At 41.4% G+C, this 11931-nt stretch overlaps 3 protein-coding genes across 3 annotated transcripts; 1 reads left to right on the forward strand and 2 right to left on the reverse strand.

The window, feature by feature from the left end:
- Window positions 1–1877: 1877 nt before the first annotated feature.
- Window positions 1878–5889, reverse strand: LOC136264972 (adenylate cyclase type 10-like). Its single transcript, XM_066059735.1, has 12 exons — window positions 5602–5889; window positions 5419–5553; window positions 5237–5361; window positions 4475–4616; window positions 4330–4424; window positions 4148–4260; window positions 4000–4096; window positions 2594–2709; window positions 2439–2541; window positions 2308–2363; window positions 2130–2254; window positions 1878–2069 (listed from the first exon to the last, which is right to left on the reverse strand). The coding sequence occupies exons 1-12, from the start codon at window positions 5887–5889 to the stop codon at window positions 1878–1880; spliced, it is 1587 nt and encodes a 528-aa protein (XP_065915807.1).
- Window positions 5890–5899: 10 nt separating this feature from the next.
- On the reverse strand, window positions 5900–7905 carry LOC136264973 (uncharacterized). The gene is made up of 5 exons (XM_066059736.1): window positions 7773–7905; window positions 7623–7679; window positions 6272–6340; window positions 6066–6217; window positions 5900–6016 (listed from the first exon to the last, which is right to left on the reverse strand). The coding sequence occupies exons 1-5, from the start codon at window positions 7804–7806 to the stop codon at window positions 5900–5902; spliced, it is 429 nt and encodes a 142-aa protein (XP_065915808.1). The 5' UTR covers window positions 7807–7905.
- Window positions 7906–10759: 2854 nt separating this feature from the next.
- LOC136264974 (ficolin-3-like) lies at window positions 10760–11930 on the forward strand. Its single transcript, XM_066059738.1, has 3 exons — window positions 10760–10936; window positions 10998–11376; window positions 11917–11930. The coding sequence occupies exons 1-3, from the start codon at window positions 10760–10762 to the stop codon at window positions 11928–11930; spliced, it is 570 nt and encodes a 189-aa protein (XP_065915810.1).
- The last annotated feature ends 1 nt before the right edge of the window (window position 11931 follows it).

Genomic DNA, 11931 nt, shown 5'->3' on the forward strand with positions numbered 1-11931 from the left:
CTGTTGCAGCTCAAGGTGTTGTGTTGTTGCTGCTCCATGTGTTGTGTTGCTGCTGCTCCATGTGTTGTGTTGCTGCTGCTCCATGTGTTGTGTTGCTGCTGCTGCATGTGTTGTGTTGCTGCTGCTCCATGTGTTGTGCTGCTGCTGCTCCATGTGTTGTGCTGCTGCTGCTCCATGTGTTGTATTGCTGCTGCTGCATGTGTTGTGTTGCTGCTGCTCCATGTGTTGTGTTGCTGCTGCTCCATGTGTTGTGTTGTTGCTGCTCCATGTGTTGTGTTGTTGCTGCTCCATGTGTTGTGTTGTTGCTGCTCCATGTGTTGTGTTGTTGCTGCTCCATGTGTTGTGCTGCTGCTGCTGCTCCATGTGTTGTGCTGCTGCTGCTGCATGTGTTGTGTTGCTGCTGCTGCATGTGTTGTGTTGCTGCTGCTCCATGTGTTGTGTTGCTGCTGCTCCATGTGTTGTGTTGCTGCTGCTCCATGTGTTGTGCTGCTGCTGCTGCATGTGTTGTGTTGCTGCTGCTGCATGTGTTGTGTTGCTGCTGCTCCATGTGTTGTGTTGCTGCTGCTCCATGTGTTGTGTTGCTGCTGCTCCATGTGTTGTGCTGCTGCTGCTGCATGTGTTGTGTTGCTGCTGCTGCATGTGTTGTGTTGCTGCTGCTCCATGTGTTGTGTTGCTGCTGCTGCATGTGTTGTGTTGCTGCTGCTCCATGTGTTGTGTTGCTGCTGCTCCATGTGTTGTGTTGCTGCTGCTCCATGTGTTGTGCTGCTGCTGCTGCATGTGTTGTGTTGCTGCTGCTGCATATGTTGTGCTGCTGCTGCTCCATGTGTTGTGTTGCTGCTGCTGCATGTGTTGTGTTGCTGCTGCTGCATGTGTTGTGTTGCTGCTGCTGCATGTGTTGTGTTGCTGCTGCTCCATGTGTTGTGTTGCTGCTGCTGCATGTGTTGTGTTGCTGCTGCTCCATGTGTTGTGTTGCTGCTGCTCCATGTGTTGTGTTGTTGCTGCTCCATGTGTTGTGTTGTTGCTGCTCCATGTGTTGTGTTGTTGCTGCTCCATGTGTTGTGTTGTTGCTGCTCCATGTGTTGTGTTGTTGCTGCTCCATGTGTTGTGTTGCTGCTGCTCCGTGTGTTGTGTTGCTGCTGCTGCATGTGTTGTGTTGTTGCTGCTCCATGTGTTGTGTTGCTGCTGCTCCATGTGTTGTGTTGTTGCAGCTCAAGGTGTTGTGTTGCTGCTGCTCCATGTGTTGTGTTGCTGCTGCTCCATGTGTTGTGTTGCTGCTGCTCCATGTGTTGTGTTGCTGCATGTGTTGTGTTGCTGCTGCTCCATGTGTTGTGTTGCTGCTGCTCCATGTGTTGTGTTGTTGCTGCTCCATGTGTTGTGTTGCTGCTGCTGCATGTGTTGTGTTGCTGCTGCTCCATGTGTTGTGTTGCTGCTGCTCCATGTGTTGTGTTGTTGCTGCTCCATGTGTTGTGTTGTTGCTGCTCCATGTGTTGTGTTGTTGCTGCTCCATGTGTTGTGTTGTTGCTGCTCCATGTGTTGTGTTGTTGCTGCTCCATGTGTTGTGTTGTTGCTGCTCCGTGTGTTGTGTTGTTGCTGCTCCGTGTGTTGTGTTGTTGCTGCTCCGTGTGTTGTGTTGTTGCTGCTCCGTGTGTTGTGTTGTTGCTGCTCCGTGTGTTGTGTTGCTGCTACTCCATGTGTTGTGCTGCTGCTGCTCCATGTGTTGTGTTGCTGCTGCTCCATGAGTTGTGTTGCTGCTGCTCCATGTGTTGCTGTGACATGTGTTGCTGCTGTTGCTGCTGCTACTTAATGTCTGCTGTCATATATATACTGGTAATGGCAAAGAAAAGAATGTGTAGTGATGATCGTTTGGAAGGAACCAGCTAGCTATTGCGTTCAGTCCAGTATAGCTCCAAATAATTATGAGCTCCCTGGGCAGACTTGATGGCAGAGTTTAATTTCCTTTTGGCTGTTGATGTCTTCTTCTGTATCATGAGGTGGTAAGCTTCCAAGTGCTTTGAGCGTGGCTTAAGCACGGGAAACTTTTTGATGACTTTCTTCAGTTTCCCAACTATCTATAGATAGAATGACATCATAGTTAACAGCACAGAAATGAAGACACTAATACAGCACACCTGTTTGATGTTCTTCTTCACATCCTTATTGTTAGGGTTATGAGATAACATAATCAAATATGACTCAATGTATCGACATAACCCCTTAGCAGCCAAAAGGGTATCAAACTTCGATGGCATACAATCTACAAAGAAATCACAGATTAGCATCCACAAGTTACTATACTCTTGTTCTGACCTTGAGCAATCTTCAGGCTCCGTTCAGCTGGTCCCCACTCCTCATTTCTGCAGTACCTATAGGTGTACAATAATAAATGAAATAAAAAGACATGTTTGCCATAGCTATAGTACATCTCTTAATACACCCACCATGTTGCTATGCTGGCAGTGAGAAAGAAGTTCTCATTGTCACTGTTAAACTCATAGTCCTCTATAAATGATATTAGTCGGTCCATTTCATCATGTTTTATCCCTACAAGGAACCACAATTTTCTACACAATCAAGTTAGTGATAGTTTATTTACCAGTCTCCAAGAGCACGTCTAGCTCATAACAGTGATAGAGTGCTGTCAACTTTGTATCCTCCATCACTGTAACTATTTCCTTAAAATTCTCTAATGTACCCTTGACAGCTTCAATGCTAAAATTTAGTGGCAAAACATGTCAATAATGTCTAAAAATATCTGTACAATGTGTTTGTATGGTACGTGTTATATGTGTTAATAGTGTGTGTGTGTATGTGTGTGTGTGTGTGTGTGTGTGTGTGTGTGTGTGTGTGTGTGTGTGTGTGTGTGTGTGTGTGTGTTGTCAGAAGATTGGAAGGTATCTTGGGTCTTTGCATAGCTCTGTGTTTAGTGATAGGAGTCTTTCATTGTTTACCAAGAAGATGGTGTACTGTTCCATGGTATTGGGGCCAGGGTATTGTTATATGAGACTGAGTCTTACACAATTAAGGAACAGACCATTAGAAAGATTGAGCTGTTTAATATCGGTGTATGTATTGTATACTGTGTGTTAGTCAAGCTGAGCAAAGAATTATATTGACACTTTACCAATGCCCAAATAAGAAGTATGTTTGGAATGGAGACATCTGTGAAAGATATGTTATCTGTTAGACGTTTGTGCCGACTTGGTCACAAAACAAAAATAGATGATGTTAGCTAGGATTCCAAAGAGACTGCTGTTAGGGTGGTTGCACAGGCTCGGCCTCCACATGGAGCCAAGCTTCATTGGAGAGACAAGGTGAGGTAGGTTCAATATTGCTGAGGCTGATTGGCATTGCCTTGCCCTGACAGAAACATGTGGAAATGTGTGCCAGGAAGGACAAGAAGAGGGTGCACAACACTGAACTTTCTGCACAGTTTATTTAATTAATTGTGAAATATGTCCATCATGAATTTTGAAGGAGACAGGACATCACCAGACTCAAGCGACATGTCCACAAGGAAGAAAGAGGTAGCCATGGTTTGATCCAATACCAATAGTGGGAAGCATAATCCAGTGAATGGCTTCTCTTCAATGGTGTTTGTGACTGTGTGTTTAGCATTGTGAAGTGGGGAAGGTTGCAGGTTCAGTGCCCAGTTGACGTTGTTGTTCCTTGAGCAAGAAACATTGCCTCAGCTGTTTAAATGGGGACCTATAGTGACCTGAGGAAACAGCCCACTCAGCCATATCATCAATGGGTGTGCTTGGTGTTAACTGGGAAAGCAAATGCTAACTATCCATGTCTCACATAACAAGTGAAGGCTCAGATGTGTGCATACATGTAGTGTGGCATGTAGTGTGGCATGCATGTGTGTGTGTATGTGTGTGTGTGTGTGTGTGTGTGTGTGTGTGTGTGTGTGTGTGTGTGTGTGTGTGTGTGTGTGTGTGTGTGTGTGTGTGTGTGTGTGTGTGTGTGTGTGTGTGTGTGTCACAGTGTTACACTCACTTAAACATCATCAACTGAACCTCAAGGTGTTGAGGAATGGCTAGAAGTAATAACTGATAATCCTCCAAGTTAGCAGCAGTGGATAAAGCCATCTCTCCTACATTTTGTAAGTGTGTTAATAGGTGAGCTACTAACTGAACATGTCTACCTGACTGACTGGCAGCTTCCAGATCTCCATTGTTCAACTTAAAGCTGCTAGTGGCAGTTAACAATTGGACATATGATGACAAGTCTTCAGTAGTTAGACTGAGCTTTGATGACCTGGAATTATATAATATATGTACACCGTGTTTGTACTGTACATCATACAGTATGTGTTAGCACACTTACTGCTTGTTGGCCTGTTTGATGCAGTGTTCTCCCAGCTTCTTGCAGTGGCTTAGTTTGCTACAACATTTGGTTACTGCAGCATAAGCCTCGATCACCTGTAGTGTAACTTGTAAACATGATTTAGTCATCATCTGATTGATCTAACCTCATTAGTATCACCATCATTCTCAGCTTCATTTAGCTGTTCTAGAGCAGTCATCAAAGCATGGCTGTTCATGTGTTGAGAATGGTAGTCCTCTGTTAGATGGTGAAGTGACTGTGTGGTGTCCCTTATTCCAACACTGCTCCTAAAGTGGTTATAACACATTCATTGTACTCAAACACTCTAATAGAACATACAGGTGTGGTAAGTTCTCATGACCGGGCCTGCAAAAATAGGGTACATGGGCTCCTAAAATGTGCCAAATTTTATGACTCATAACTTTTAATGCCATTATACTATGGCCACACAATTTTCAGCCCTTGTTAAAAGTTTATGTGCAAGTTACAGAATGTACGTACGTAGACGCGTATTCTATCCTGGTCTTAACATTGGATCTGTTGTATGACAGGCTGTAGTTGTGCCCACATGTGTGCCCTGTTTTCACAAATTTATACAGTACAGCGGAAACTCAGTTATCTGCACCCTTAGGACCACCTAGTGTTCAGACAACTGAAAAGACCATAACTTCGAACTAGTGTGTAAAAAACCATCTAAAACAAAGAAATTTTTGTCAACATTCACTACTCTATTATTTTTGAAGTTCAGTTAACTGTAAGTTTGAATAATGGGGGTTCTACTGTATAAAGTACAGTACAGTAGAAGAACAATGCATATATAGAAGAAGTGTGTATGTAGAAGAACAATGCATATATACAGAATAGTTGCTCCTCTAAATGCTTTGTAGTACATAAGTTTTTTGCTCACTTTTTGGTCTTAAATGGCACTGACACGCACACTTGGTGCCTGAACACACGGTACATGATCTTGAAGAACACTGACAACAAGTTCTTTCCAGTTGCTGGTGCCACTTCTACACTACAACTTGATACCTACAGTATACAGTAATATACTAATTCATAATATTATGATCATTACTGTACTCATACTTGGTCAAGTACAGCCATGTCAGTTATATTACTGACTGGTTGAGGTAGCTGCGGAACAACTTCCCATTCTTCTCTGTCACTGTGCAGAGAGAACACACTGGCGTCTGCACTGCTGATGTCATCATCTTCATTTAGCTGAATGACCATGAGTTAGTTTATTGCGTTAAAGTGACTTTGACTTACATTATGATGGTAGTGTAGTGTTGTAGTGTGCAGAGAGGTAGCAGGCTCCAGTTGGGGGATGGTAACAGCTGGTAGGGTTGGAGCTGGCCAAAGGACATCTTCATAACTCCTTGGTTGTTCATAAACTGGTTCATACTGTTTAACAACAGGTTTCCCAATCAGTTCCCAGAAGGTGTCTGGTTGATCATATACTATTGGTATGTTAGTATGTGTGATGTGGGCATTCCTGTTGTTAAACAGTACATCCCGGTATATAGCTTCAGGATCTTCTTCTGTTGCAATATACATTGTTAAGTTATTATTGTTTGATGTAGTAACCTTGGTAATGATGGGATGATGTGTTAGATGTCTCCATCTCCACAACTACCTCATTGATGCTAGGCCCTACAGTAGCTATAGCAGCAGGTGAGTTGTTCTGGATAATGAGAATATATTACATGTTCGTAAACATGTATTGAGAATACATTTGAAAATGATGTTGCCACTTTGGGAGGTGCTGGCTTTAAAGATTCACACACGATAGATTGATGTTTATCTGGTGGCTCTACTTCCTTGGCCTGACCATCTTGTTGTTCTCCGGTGTTAGTAGCACCCAGTCCAAAAAGCAATGCCAAAACTGTGATACATATAAGTGTTTGCACTGTACGCTGTATACATGAACACCTCTCACCCCATAAGATGTATCTTAGGCAAAAGTACAAAGACTTCAAGAGCACTTCCATGGCTCTCCTAGCTAAGGCTGTTAACAAACAATAAAATGAAACGTGATTTTATCTGTACAGTGTATACAAAAATAAAAACTGTCATTAAAACAAAGCATCGGTATAAACCCTGCATCACACACACACACACACACACACACACACGCACGCACGCACGCACACGCACAACACACACTATTACTATTACTAACACTTTACAGTGACCAGCACTGAAGGTCTGACAGGGATTACCAAGGACTTAGACTTCAATGACTTATAGCAAATAAGGTATGTGTAACAGAAAATCCCTCCAACCCAAAGATTCGAACTGCAGGTCACCCAATGTCTAGTCAGGGCCACACTCAGTCTCCCTCCAGGAGCAAGGCCGGAGTCCAGAGATTTTGAGTGCTGACCATCCATGGACCGCAATGGAGGTCACAGTCAAGTACACTCCTTTTTTTTATTGATCGGATGTGATTTTTAGATTGTTTGCTTTCATGTGATACTCAATTCAACTACATGTGTTAAGTACACACAGCATTCCAAGCTAGGGGGGTCTGGGAGTAAGCTCCCCCAGGGAAATTTTTGAAAAGAGATGCTCTGAAATGGCATCTAGAAGCTATTTTACTTGCAAAGCCTCTTTCTCCTTTTGTTAACATCAAGGATATATCCTGGTAATTTTGCACTACAATACTAATAAATTCAATTTCATATCTAAAATTTTACTTTCACAATTTTAGTGAAAGCTTAGTTCTTTGAGATACAGAAGCCATTGAGATTGTAATTGCTAATGCATGACATGTATGATCAATTAACCCAATGCAATGCCATGCAGATGACTCACTGGAACTTTGAGTGATTTGAAGACAATTAACATACATGTATAATGGCTTACACTAAGTAGAACAGTGGCTATATTGTATACCGAATGCTCTATTAGAGTATTGTGATGACTGCTCTATTAGAGTATGTCAATCTTTTTACAATTCAAGTGGTCCGGCCCTGAGGAGGGATGGATTTTCTTCCTTAAACTTAAAGTATTTACTATTACCAACACTTTACAGTGACCAGCACTGAAGGTCTGACAGCAACTTGGCAGCCTTAGGATTACCTAACCTAATTACAAGGACTTAGACTTCAATGACCTATAGCAAATAAGGTGTAACAGAAAAGAGGCTAAAGTAAGGAAAAAATCCCTTCAACCCCAAGATTTGAACTGCAGGTCACCCAATGCACACACAGACACACACAACACACACACACACACACACACATGTACTAGTCTACACCACTACAAACCATACTGGATTAAATACTTACGATGATTGTACAATGTCCTTGTAGTAAGGAACGAATTCTTGACTTTCTGCCACGCCGCTAAATATAAATCACAAATCATTTTACAATCAATATATTTTATCGCAAAATTTATAGCTACAAACAGAATTTATTGTACCCCGATAAACATACCAGAAACCCACTGAACACGACGTCCACCAAACATTGCGAAAAGTCAACGTTGATATGCACAAATTATAGAACTGTAATACCTTTCTCGTACAGAGAACACGCGCGCTATTGGAAACGCTTGTTTCACGTGATCAGTTGCTTGGAAACAACAATGACGTATTTCTTTTTGTTTCAAATAATTATTAGCAGGTTTTTAATAATATCATATGCTACGCGTAGCATATAATATCTATGATACGATCGATTGCACTTCTCTTCGGATCAAGTGCCCGTCAGTACGTATATAAAGAGCAAAACTTTCAAGACGTCTTGATAAATTTTGCGAGCAGAACTCGGCTTTTCACGATTAGGCCACTCCAAATAAATTCTCTGTTTCCCGTCCTGGACACTGGCATATTCGCATGCGGGCGGGCGGTCCATTTCCATTATTTCATTATACGATTGGCTAGCCTTTCAAGCCATGATTTGCCTGGAACAGCCAAAAAGGCTGCATAAAAGCATGTTCCTTCCTTAGTAAGTTGCAAAAATAACACAAACGCGACGTTTGTGCTGACTTGATAGCACTGCTGACACGTGAGCTGACACTGTTTCAAGATAGCTTTTACTGAGTCTATCAGTATGCAAGAATAACCGGAAAATAATGGAAGAATACAGAATAATGGAATATTTAGAGCTGGCAGTAACCAGATGCGGGCGGTGGACGGGAAACAGAGAATTTATTTGGAGTGGCCTTAGCTGAACCTATATATACAAATTCAAATGTAACACACCCGTGCATTATAATCTGTATTGATTGCTGCACAGTATAATATCAAGGCCAGTGAGGCCACCAAACAGGAGGATGTCACACAGCTAGGGAGGGGGGTATTGAATCTGGACATGCAAAAAACCATAGTCGTAGCTACTTCACAGGGACAACTTGTGCTGCAACCTTTGAATTACCCAACCTAACAAACAGATATTGGAGACTTTAAACAGGTACGTAGCTAATAAGGTGAAATAAACAATGGATCAATGTACTGAAGCGACTCAATGGAACATTCTTGCAAAGGCTATGATGCTGACGATATGATGTGACTTTGATCTATTGTGACCAGCTGATTTAGACTTATCTTTTAAACCTCCAAAGTGTGTTTCTTTCCGTTTTGATGGCACCAAAGTTATTCCACAAGGCCTACCCCTATCTAAAAGAACAACCAGATCAATCACAGAAGATATACAATTTTTTGTGAATGATAATTGATGTCTCCTTAAGTGCTACAAAGAAGGTTGCAAGCAAACACATGGTATGCTGTATGTCTAACTTGCATATACTGCAACTGATTTGCTCCCCATTATAAGCTATGGATTTACAGAAACTATATAATTTCATTGCTCCGATTTCACCTGTGTGTTGATGCTGTCACCTTCAAAGCTGGAATCTACTGCCACTCGTTTTCTATAATGGCTAAATTTCCCAGGAATGCTACTCGTGTTGTACTGTACTACCCTGGGGTTTGTTGCCCAAGCCTCCAGAGAAGCCAAACTAAGTTTATTAGCTTGTGTCAGTCACACAGTAAAAACAAACTAGTGAAGGTCACTACTAATGTCTGCTACAATACTCACTATTTTTGTGTAGTGGTGTTCACTACTAATTTTGTAGTGACCCTCACACTATACCATGTAGCTAGTGATGTAATCATGTTCACTAGAAAAGTAGTGAATGTCACAAAAAATAGTGAGTATTGTGGCAGAAATTAGTAGTGGCTACTATATCATCACCAACCAATGACACTGATTGATGTGAATGACAAAACATTACAGTGAAACCTTGTTAATAGGGCCACCTGTGCATGGGACCCATGAAAAGTAACCCTATCTGAGGTGGCCCTATTACCAAAAACCTCATTAATGCAGCCATAAAACAAAACCAGCAACTGTCAACATAGGAGACACTGTCAGGGGAAGCCAAGGGGGGGCAAGAAGTTTTAGTACACAACGGTGTTTATTCCACTAAGAGGATAAGAATAGAATTCTAGTCAAGGATTCTAGTACACAAGTTATATTCATTTGCAATTACATAACTTTATTCAGCATATAGCTGGATGAATGATGGACATAGTTTTTAGACTGTAGTTGGAGAAAAATTTTAAAAATTAGACCTCCCAGGGTTGAATTTAAGAGAATATTTAATTGCACTTAGCTAACAAAGTGTATGCTTTGCAATGCGTACAATTAAGGATTGGTTAGCCTATCTGAGATAAACCTGTTTGATGGTAAAGTGTATACTAAATCAAATTAAGGAGTAGCTAGTTTTGTTATGATTTGTAAAAATTGGTAAATTGATGTATTAGAATTGCGACTGTTCTATTAGAGTAGTGACTGCTCTATTAGAGTATCACGATCTTTGCACAAAAATTCAAATTTATTTGCCTCACTTTCTTTTACAGTGTACAGTTTAGCTGTAAAGTACATTTATAACTGTTAAATTGTCTTCTATTTGCCCATTGGCTTTCTATACTTCTGAATACAGTACGAATGCATGATTCTAGTTTCTGGTATCAATATAGTACTGTAGGTCCAAGGGGGGCAAGAGAAGGACCATGGGGGTACAGCACCCTTTGGCCCCCCTCAGATCCGCCAAATTGCTGTAACAGCAATTTATATAATTGATCTGAACACACTATTTATCAGAGAAAAGTAGGAAAACTCACTGCATCAGAATCATTCCAGCAATTACTTGAGATAATGAAAATACATGCAGTTTTAATTGGATTTTCCCAACAAAGGAAAAAAACAGTATAATATTGGTTGGTGAAGCCAAGTTATTCACAACCCTATAATACCTAATACACTCACCTTATTAGGAAGTACACCACACTACAATGTCCTTATAAGGAAATACACTAGTGTATATAAACAACACAGACCATGGCCAGCACACATCATCACAAAGTACATAACTAGTTGACCAGCAACTCTATTATGACTACTACTATACTATTACAATGTTGTTGATAGTGGCTGCTGTAGGAGGAATAGCAGTAGTAGATGGGGAATGTAAAAGATACAGCAGTGAATCCCCCAGTGATCCTATTGAGAACTGCTGTTGTCTTGGCTACAACTACTCTACCAGTTTCAACAAGAGAAGATCAGTTGTTTACACTCTAGCTAACTTCTGTGGAGTGAAGTGTTTGGACATAGAAGGATATTGTGGTAGTATAAGTGAGGTGGTGGGTGGTACAGAGAAGAAGACAATCATTACAACAAAAGAATTTACTCCATAGAGACTGGGTTGAGTATGAAGATGGGTTTGGATCACTGACTGCAGAGTTTTGGTATGGTCTGAGAGCTCTACATTGTTTAACTAGTCAGGGAGATTGGGAGATGAGGATAGACTTTCAACTTAGTAATGGAACAAGATCTTATATGCATTATGGTGGACACTTTAGAGTAGGACCAGCTGAAGATGACTATCAACTGAGTATTTCTGACTTTAAAGGAATTACACCTGAAGATCCATTTGGAGTAGGCAGCAAGAGTTACTACGACTTGAACTTGATGAAATTTACCACTAGGGACAATGACTTGTGGATAGGTGGTAATTGTGGAGTTAATGGACACAGTCAGGGCCGCCCACAGGGGGGGGGGGGGGGGCAACTGGGGCATTTTGCCCCGGGCCCCCAGGAAGGGCCCCCTGAATACCTGTTTAAAAGATCGATATACTCTAATAGAACAGTCAGATCTAAATACTCTAATAGAGCAGTCACAGTATTCTTCAGAGGAGCAGTGTAGCAAGCTTATAGATAAGGAGATATGGTTGGTGATGGGTAGTGAAGGGCCCCACTTTAACTCTTTGCCCTGGGCCCCTTAATTTCTCTGGGTGGCCCTGGACACAGTAGTACAGCTCCAGGTGGATGGTGGCACAACAATTGTTTCCTTATAAATCCCAACCATAATTATGATAGACCACATGGGTTATTGTATATAAGGTACCTGGTACCATCCACCATTTATACAAATGATGATACGTCCATTGAACTGCAACGTTTATTGTATTTAGTGTGTGTACATGCATAACTGAGAATATGTGTAGTGAATTTGCTAGATACTGACATTAGCAATACATACGTATCATATTGTATGTTGTTACTCTGTACCATAGTGCATGAAATATGAC

This window comes from Dysidea avara, chromosome 8, assembly GCF_963678975.1.
Source record: "Dysidea avara chromosome 8, odDysAvar1.4, whole genome shotgun sequence".
Lineage (NCBI taxonomy): Eukaryota > Metazoa > Porifera > Demospongiae > Dictyoceratida > Dysideidae > Dysidea > Dysidea avara.

Bases quoted from the DNA above. Each gene is read 5' to 3' on its own strand.
- LOC136264974 (XM_066059738.1), top strand. From the start codon at position 10,760: ATGTTGTTGATAGTGGCTGCTGTAGGAGGAATAGCAGTAGTAGATGGG. The intron at 10,937-10,997 runs GTGAAGTGTTTG...TGGGTGGTACAG, and splicing joins CTCTAGCTAACTTCTGTGGA to AGAAGAAGACAATCATTACA.
- LOC136264973 (XM_066059736.1), bottom strand. From the start codon at position 7,806: ATGTTTGGTGGACGTCGTGTTCAGTGGGTTTCTG. The intron at 6,341-7,622 runs GTAAGTATTTAA...GTTTGTTAACAG, and splicing joins AAGGACATTGTACAATCATC to CCTTAGCTAGGAGAGCCATG. The intron at 6,017-6,065 runs GTATTCTCAATA...CTCATTATCCAG, and splicing joins TGGCAACATCATTTTCAAAT to AACAACTCACCTGCTGCTAT.
- LOC136264972 (XM_066059735.1), bottom strand. From the start codon at position 5,889: ATGTATATTGCAACAGAAGAAGATCCTGAAGCTATATACCGGGATGTA. The intron at 2,710-3,999 runs GTGAGTGTAACA...ACTAAATTTTAG, and splicing joins GTTCAGTTGATGATGTTTAA to CATTGAAGCTGTCAAGGGTA. The intron at 2,255-2,307 runs GTCAGAACAAGA...ATTTCTTTGTAG, and splicing joins GAGCCTGAAGATTGCTCAAG to ATTGTATGCCATCGAAGTTT.